The sequence below is a fragment of the Gorilla gorilla genome, chromosome 9 (assembly GCF_029281585.2).
Source record: "Gorilla gorilla gorilla isolate KB3781 chromosome 9, NHGRI_mGorGor1-v2.1_pri, whole genome shotgun sequence".
Classification (NCBI taxonomy): domain Eukaryota; kingdom Metazoa; phylum Chordata; class Mammalia; order Primates; family Hominidae; genus Gorilla; species Gorilla gorilla.
The window spans coordinates 73,264,560-73,273,301 of NC_073233.2; the positions used below are offsets into that span (position 1 = coordinate 73,264,560).

At 54.6% G+C, this 8,742-nt stretch overlaps 1 protein-coding gene across 1 annotated transcript; it reads left to right on the forward strand.

Annotated features, from left to right (window-relative positions):
- Positions 1 to 770: 770 nt before the first annotated feature.
- Positions 771 to 3,728, forward strand: TIGD3 (tigger transposable element derived 3). Its single transcript, XM_031016200.3, has 2 exons — positions 771 to 1,036; positions 1,872 to 3,728. Exon 2 carries the CDS (start codon positions 1,888 to 1,890, stop codon positions 3,301 to 3,303), a length of 1,416 nt encoding a protein of 471 aa, XP_030872060.1. The 5' UTR covers positions 771 to 1,036; positions 1,872 to 1,887; the 3' UTR covers positions 3,304 to 3,728.
- Positions 3,729 to 8,742: the final 5,014 nt, after the last annotated feature.

An 8,742-nucleotide genomic window follows, 5' to 3' on the forward strand; every position in this document is an offset into this window, starting at 1 on the left:
AGCCAGAAAAGAAATGTGGAAAATAAGAACGCTGTAGCAGTCCTAGGTGAGGAAATTTAGGAAGGGTTTGCGGGAGGTGGGATTTGAGATGGGTCTTGGAGAGTTGGACAGTGTCAGCCGGTAGGACGGGGGTGCGGACGGAAGCCTGTGAGGAAGGCAGAGGATGCGGAGCTGTGAGCGGAGAGAGCAGCGAGGCTGGAGAGCAACTGGGCTGCGGGTCAAGACGTCTGCGTTTAATTCGGGACTGAAGGTTAGCAGGGAAGGGAACGATGCCAGATCTTGAGTTTAAGAACTTGAATCTTGTAAAGTACCAAATCTAATAAAATACTCGTCCTAAATCATTACTGGCCCAAGCATGCAGTGTTTCCGTGGCCGACAGACTCGAGCCAGCGCTGTCCATGGTAACCAGCTTTTGTGTGGCTTAAAGCTTGCATCCATTTTCTCCTTTCATCGTTTTCCCAAAACAATTCCGTGAGGGCTGTTAGCCCTGCTTGGTAGACGAAGAAGCCGATGCGGCCTAAGGTCACGGCCAGGGAGGCTTTGGGACGCCAAGTCAGCTCGGCGGTCCCCACACCGCCTACAGGGCTCGTCGGGCCCTCGGGGTCGGCGGCTGCTGGAGGCGCCCAGGGGAGTCCTGCTGGTTCCTGGCTCCGCCTCCCGCCCCTCCGCGCTAGAAGCCCCGCCCCCAGAGGGGCTCGACGAACCGCCACTTCCGGAACGTCCAATGAAACTTAGCCGGGGGAGGGACGGGGCGCCACTGAGGACCAATCTGCTTGGGCCGGGGCGGGGCTGCAGCGGGTGGGTGCAGAGGGGCCGCACCGCGGACTTCGCAGCCGGGAGAGAGCCCGGCGCGGGCGGCGCGCACGGGGCCCTGCTGTGCGCGCGCCCACCCGCCTGCCGCCCGCGCAGCCCCTCGGTCCGCTCTGCCCTCGGGGTCGTGGCGCCCATCCCTCCCCTGTTCTGCTGTCGCCGCCCGGACAGGGGCTCGGGAGCCGGGCTGGGGGCAGGGGCTGGAGCCGCGGGACCAGCGCCTGAGGTGGGTGCGGAGCGGGAGGCCGGGCGGGCGGGCGCCTGGGGCCGCCCCGCCGACATACTCCGGGTCGAGGGGGAGTGACCGGCCAGGGCACGGAGTCCGGCTGCCGGCCTGCCTGGGTCCGGGCGTTCGTTCCCGCGCCCTGGGACCCTCCCAGGCCACCACCCTCCCCGCGGGGACACCCCGCCCCTCCGCTGCCCGCAGCCTCCTCAGGCCTCCCGCCCTTTGTCGCTCGTGCACCTGCGCCCTCGGCCCTGCCCTCTCGCTCCCCTCAGGACTGACCGTCGCCTAGCCTCCCTCTCAGGACCCGGCACCAAATTAGCCTCGCTCCTTCAGACACCCTCTGTCCCCTTTGTCGTCTGTACACCTGTCACCTCAACTCTGTGTGCATCCACCCACCTCCCCGCCCCCAGCGGCGTCATCTGAATCCAGCCCAGGCCTCCTCCCACTCCCTCCCGGGGGCTCCTCCCCCGCAGCCCCGTAGCCCCACACCTGCCCCCTGGGCCCCAGTCCCAGGCCCTCCCCCGTCCGTACGCCTTTGTTATCTCTGCAGCTGTCCCCTGCACTTTTCATCCTTCTTCCCGAGTGAAGCCAGACCCCAGCCCAGACTCCCCTGTCCTTCTGAGTGGAGAGACGCCCCCTCCCCAGCTCTGCCCTGGCATCCTGGGGACGGGGCCAGCCGGCTTCCACTCGGCCTAGCCACTTCCTCTTTCGGCGGGTCCAGTCTCCCCTGGTGCCTGCGCAAGTCCTCATCTAATCTTTTTTCCCTCCTGCGCTCCTTTCCTAGCTCTTCCGGCCTCAGCTTACTCTACCCGCTCATTCTTTCCTCCCCGCACAGGTGCCCCGGAGAGGCCATGGAGCTGAGCAGCAAGAAGAAGCTTCACGCCCTGTCCCTGGCCGAGAAGATCCAGGTGCTGGAACTCCTGGATGAGTCCAAGATGTCCCAGTCGGAGGTGGCCCGGCGCTTCCAGGTTTCCCAGCCCCAGATCTCGCGCATCTGCAAGAATAAGGAGAAGCTGCTGGCGGACTGGTGCAGCGGCACAGCCAACCGAGAGCGCAAGCGCAAGCGGGAGTCCAAGTACAGCGGGATCGACGAGGCTCTGCTCTGCTGGTACCACATTGCCCGGGCCAAGGCCTGGGACGTGACGGGGCCCATGCTGCTCCACAAAGCCAAGGAGCTGGCCGATATCATGGGCCAGGACTTCGTGCCCAGCATCGGCTGGCTGGTCCGCTGGAAACGCCGAAACAACGTCGGCTTTGGGGCCCGCCATGTTCTTGCGCCTTCATTCCTCCCTGAGCCACCTCCCCCGGGGCTCACATCCCAGGCTCAGCTGCCTCTTTCCCTAAAAGACTTCTCTCCAGAGGACGTGTTTGGCTGTGCTGAATTGCCCTTGCTGTATCGGGCAGTGCCCGGCAGCTTTGGTGCATGTGATCAAGTACAGGTGCTGCTGTGTGCCAACAGCAGGGGCACCGAGAAGCGGCGGGTACTGCTGGGTGGGCTCCAGGCTGCCCCGAGATGCTTCTTTGGGATCCGCAGTGAGGCTCTGCCTGCCTCCTACCACCCGGACCTGGGCATCCCCTGGTTAGAGTGGTTGGCACAGTTTGACCGGGACATGGGACAGCAGGGCCGACAGGTGGCTTTGCTGCTGGCTGCCCGAGTGGTGGAGGAGCTGGCAGGCCTGCCTGGGCTCTACCACGTAAAGCTCTTGCCTCTGGCCGCCTCTAGCACCACGCCTCCCCTGCCCAGCTCAGTGGTCCGGGCCTTTAAGGCCCATTACCGACACCGGCTGTTGGGCAAACTGGCTGCCATCCAAAGCGAGAGGGATGGCACCTCGCTGGCCGAGGCCGGGGCAGGCATCACCGTGCTGGACGCCCTGCACGTGGCGTCTGCCGCCTGGGCCAAGGTGCCTCCTCAGCTCATTTTCAGCAGCTTCATTCAAGAAGGGCTGGCTCCCGGCAAAACGCCCCCGTCCTCGCACAAAGCCTCTGAGATGCCACCAGTCCCCGGCGGGCTGAGCCTGGAGGAGTTTTCCCGCTTTGTGGACCTGGAGGGTGAGGAGCCAAGGTCTGGAGTATGTAAGGAGGAGACAGGCACTGAAGACGAGAAGGGGGACAGAGAGGGTGCCTTTGAGCCCTTGCCCACCAAAGCTGATGCCCTTCGGGCCCTGGGCACCTTGAGGAGGTGGTTTGAATGCAACAGCACTTCTCCTGAGCTATTCGAAAAATTCTACGACTGTGAGGAGGAGGTGGAGCGGCTTTGCTGCCTATGAAGGCGACTTCACTGCTTGCCAGAGCCCCTTCCTCTCTTGTTTCCCATGGAAACGGCCTCTTCAGAAGGCAGATCGGGCTGTCTCTTTCCTGTGGAAATAGAACTGTCATAAAGGTGTAGAAGGGAGAGAAGTTGGGACACAAAGTCTGAGCTTGGAGTGGCAGTCGTCCAAACCCCAGGAAGAGAGCTCTAAAGATGGGGCTTCGGGGGTAGGAATCCAGGATGCTTAGTTTCTAAACCCTGCTTGAAAGTTCTAGAGCCTTTGAAAGGGAGTTAGTCTAGAGGCAGGCACTTAGAAAGGTGGAATTTGGGCTTTTTGGACAGACTGCTTCCTTGAACTTTGTGTTAAAAACAGTTCTGCTTCTGAAAATAAAGTTTTTAATCAGAAAAGAGGCCAGGGTGTTATTTTCATGGGAGAAGGATAAACATTTTCCATTCAGATTTGGAAAATTAATTGCTGATGGTCGCTGCGGTACAGCTGTCTGTCCATGACCAGTAGGGATCCTCCTCTTCCGGATATTCAGCAGCAATGACTCTCAGGGCGTGGGCACTGCTTGTGGGCTACCCTCCTGAGAGGGAAGCTCCAGGACAGACAGATCCCAGCTACTGCCCCAGATAAGCTGCAGCTCCAACAGTTTCGCTCTCAGATTGTGTGTGTTTGGGGTTGGGCAGGCTACGGACATGTCAGGGAAACAGAAAGGAGCCGGAATTGGAATGGAATAGTCATTCATTCTTTCTTTTTTTTTTCATTTGCTCATTTCACAACATCACTTCAGCAAGGCCTCCTATGTGAACAAGGTTGCAAAGATGATGTCTCTTCTGGACAGAACCTTGCAGCCAATGACAGTAGAGTGTGATTAAGGCTGTGATAACGGCTGTGCAAAGTGCCTGGCCCCATAGAGCTAGGGAGACTCCAGGGGGAGGTGAGCTTTGAGCTGCAGTTTGAAGGGTGTCCCAGGCCAAGGAACAGCGTGCGCAGAGTCTGATTGGAGTGAAGGAGCACAGTGTGCTGAGGGTGGGGGCAGGCAGTTCTGCCAGAGCATAGCATACTTGCGGAGGTAGGGGCAGAGTACAAGGAGAGACCTGGAGAGTAGGAAGGGCCTTTAGCCACCCAGGCTTAGGGGCAGGACACCATCAGAGGGTTTTAGGTAGGCAGGAACAAGTCATTCTTGGGGTTCTAGAATAACGGAGTCTGTGTAGGGTGTGTTAAAGATGTGAAATCTAGAGGCAGAGAGCCTCTGACTGATCCAGGTGAGAGAAGGTGAAGCCTGAGCCAGATCCTGGGAGTAGGATGTAAAGAAAATGGTTTACCAGCAGGGCGCGGTGGCTCACGCCTGTAATCCCAGCACTTTGGGAGGCCGAGGTGGGTGGATGACTGAGGTCAAGAGTTTATAAGACCTGCCTGGTCAACATGGTGAAACCCCATTTCTACTAAAAATATAAAAACTAGCCGGGCGTGGTGGCACATGCCTGTAATTCCAGCTTCTCAGGAGGCTGAGGCAGGAGAATCACTTGAACCCGAGAGGTGGTGGTTGTGGTGAGTCGAGATCACGCCATTGCCCTCCAGCCTAGGCAACAAGAGCAAAACTCCATTTAAAAAAATAAAAAAATACACAATCTCTACAGGTCTTACCAAAGCAACAGAGAGCAGATAGATTAGCTGTCTGTCCTCAGGTGTCTCACGCCTGTCAGAGTAGCAGAATATAACACAATGCTGTACAGCTGGCCTCTTCCCGGAGCTCTTTAAAAAGAGCCATAATTAATCTCTTCCTTCCTTGAATCGCTATCATATGGCAGACATTTCCCAATTGCAGGTAACTTCATCTGCTCATGCAAGCAGTATTCCCGAACGCTTAGCTTGTGGCTCAGGCCCTGTTCTGGGACCTTAAAGTCAATGGTGAACAAGACAGAGAGGATCCCGTCTGTCAGGGCCCTTACTTTTTTTTGTTGTTGTTTGTTTTTTGTCTTGTTTTGTTTTGCTGTGTTTTTTCAGACAGAGTTTTGCTCTCGTTGCCCAGGCTGGAGTGCAGTGGCGCCATCTCGGCTCACCACAACCTCCGCCTCCCAGGTTCAAGTGATTTTCCTGCCTCAGCCTCCTGAGTAGCTGGGATTGCAGGCGTGCGCTACCACGCCTGGCTAATTTTGTATTTTTAGTAGAGACAGGGTTTCTCCAATGTTGATCAGGCTGGTCTCGAACTCCCAACCTCAGGCGATCAGCCTGAGTCTGGCTTCCAAAGTGCTGGGATTACAGGCGTGAGCCACCATGCCCAGCCAAGGCCCTTACTTTTTAGAAGAGGGAGAGCAAGAGTAGACATTAAACCCATGAGCACAGTCATTTCAGACAGCGAAAGGTGTCAAGATGAAAATAAAATAATGATGTCAGAGAGAGTGACAGGGTGCGTAGTCAGGAAAATGACCTGTGAGCTGCGTTGTGAATTTCTCTGCAAAGGGAACTGTGGGTACCAATCCAGGTGGTTAGAAACAGCTTCACAGGGTTAAGAAACAGAAAGCAGTACCTGTGGCCGCAAGTGAGGGAGGCCAAGGAGGGGAGGAGGTCAGAGAGGTGGACAGGGGCCTTTCACCAGGGAGTGTTTAGGTTGCATTCTAAGCAAAATAGGAAGTTGGTTTGCTTTTTTTTTTTTTTTTTTTTTTTTTTTCGAGGGTGGGTTGGGGCTGTGTGGTTTAGATAAAGGAGGAACAAGATATGTTTTTTTGTTTTGTTTTCTGTTTGAGACGAAATCTCACTCTGTCTCCAGGGCTGGAGTGTAGTGGCGCAATCTCAGCTCACTGCAACTTCTGCCTCCCGGGTTCAAGCGATTCTCCTGCCTCAGCCTCCTGAGTAGCTGGGATTACAAGTGCCCGCCACTACGCCCAGCTATTTTGTGTGTGTGTGTATTTTTAGTAGAGACAGGGTTTCACCATGTTGGTCAGGCTGGTCTCAAACTCCTGACCTCATGATTCGTCCATCTCGGGCTCCAAAAGTGCTGGGATTACAGGCGTGAGCGATCGCGCCCAGCCGCAAGATATGTTTCATGTATGTGTTTTTGGTTTTTTTTTTTTTCTTTAGAGACAGAGTCTCACTTGGGTGCCCAGGCTGGAGTACAGTGGCACAATCATGGCCCACTGCCACCTCAGATTCCTGAGATCAAGCAACCCTCACTTCTCAGTCTCCTGAGTGGCTGGGACTACAAATATATAAGTGTGCACCACCATACCTGGCTAATTAAAAAAATTTTTTTTTGGTAGAGAGGGTGTCTCTCCATCTTGGCCAGGCTGGTCTCAAACTCCTGGTCTCAAGCAATCCCTCGGCCTCCCAAAGTGCTGGGATTACAGGTGTGAGCCATTGCGCCCAGCCTATGTTTTTGTTTTGTTTTGTTTTGTTTTGCTTTTGAGACGGAGTTTCACTCTGCCACCCAGGGTGGAGTGTAGTGGCCTGATCTCGGCTCACTGCAACCTCCACCTCCCTGGTTCAAGCGATTATCCTGCCTCAGCCTCCCGAGTAGCTGGGATTACAGGTGCACGCCACCTAGCCTGGCTAATTTTTTGTATTTTTAGTAGAGACGGGGTTTCATCACGTTGGCCAGGCTGGTCTTGAACTCCTGACCTCAGGTGATCCACCTGCCTCACCTCCCAAAGTGCTGGGATTACAGGCGTGAGCCACCACACCTGGCCTATGTTTTATGTTTTTAAAAAGTCTCATTCTAGTTGCTGCGTGAAGAATAGATCGGGAGATGGGGAGCAAATGTGGAAATTCAAGACCAAGTAAGTTAGGAAGCTCCCACAGTTGCTTGGACATCCTAAGAGGTGGGATAGAAAGGAAAGAGAGGCAGCAAAGGCAGCATCTACTATTCCCAACAGACCTCATCTTTTATCAAGGCCAGGCAATCCTATCCAATTATGCAAGTGTTGCCACATGCAGAGCAAGGCAGGGGAGGGAAGGACAAAGACATTATGTGTTATTTCAGTGTATTTCCAAGCCTCTAATGAACACCCTCTATGTTCAGATGGCACCTAAGACTCCCAGGCAACAAAGATAAGGAAGACAGTCCTGTTCCTAAACTGCCCTCAAACTAGAGAGAGAAATAGAAAATTACCTGTAATATATGTCAGAGAACAAGACAGACAGGATCGCTCTTCTTAAGGCCCTTTAAACAAATCAATATTTCTAAAGTGCTTACTACTAGCCAGGCACTGTTTTATTTATTTATTTGTTTACTTATTTATTTTATTATTATTATTTTTTAGATGGTGTTTTCCCTCTTGTTGCCCAGGCTGGAGCACAATGGCGCGATCTTGGCTCACTGCAACCTCTGCCTCCCAGGTTCAAGTGATTCTCCTGCCTCAGCCTCTCTAGTACCTGGGATTACAGGTGCACACCACTACGCCCAGCTAATTTAGTAGAGACGGTGTTTGACCATGTTAGCCAGGCTGGTCTCAAACTCCTGACCTCACATGATCCACCAGCCTCGGCCTCCCAAAGTGCTGGGATTACAGGCATGAGCCACCATGCCTGTCTTTTTTTTTTTTTTTTTTTTTTTTTTTTTGAGACAGAGTCTTACTCTGTCTCCCAGGCTGGAGTGCAATGATGCGATCTCGGCTCACTGCAACCTCTGCTTCCCAGGTTCAAGCAATTCTCCTGCCTCAGCCTCCTGAACAACTGGGATTACAGCTGCCCACCACCACGCCCAGCTAATTTTTGTATTTTTAGTAGAAACGGGGTTTCACCATGTTGGCCAGGCTGGTCTCAAACTCCTGACCTCAGGTGATCCACCTGCCTCCGCCTCCCAGAGTGCTGGGATTACAGGCATGAGCCACCGAGCCTGACCCAGTCCCTTTAAATATATACCCAGAAATGGAATAGCTGGATCATATGGTAGTTCTATGTTGCATTTTTTGAGGAAATTCTACGCTGTTTTCCCTAACAACTGAACCAAGTACGTCCCCACCAACAGCGTGCAAGGGTTCCTTTTTCTCCACACCTTCACCAACACTCGTTATCTTTTTTTTTTGAGACAGAGTCTCGCCCTGTCGCCCAGGCTGGAGTGCAGTGGTGCGATCTCAGCTCACTGCAAGCTCCACCTCCCGGGTTCACGCCATTCTCCTGCCTCAGCCCCCCGAGGAGCTGGGACTACGGGCGCCCACCACCGCACCTGGCTAATTTTTTGTATTTTTAGTAGAGACGGGGTTTCACTGTGTTAACCAGGATGGTCTCGATCTCCTGCCCTCGTGATCCTCCCGCCTCGGCCTCCCAAAGTGCTGGGATTACAGGTGTGAGCCACTGCGCCCGGCCGCTAATTTTTTTTTTTTTTTTTTTTTTGTATTTTTAGGAGAGACGGGGTTTCACCGTGTTAACCAGGATGGTCTCAATCTCCTCACCTTGTGATCCGCCTGCCTCAGCCTCCCAAAGTGCTGGGATTACAGGCTTGAGCCACCACGCCCG

Bases quoted from the DNA above. Each gene is read 5' to 3' on its own strand.
- TIGD3 (XM_031016200.3), top strand. From the start codon at position 1,888: ATGGAGCTGAGCAGCAAGAAGAAGCTTCACGCCCTGTCCCTGGCCGAG.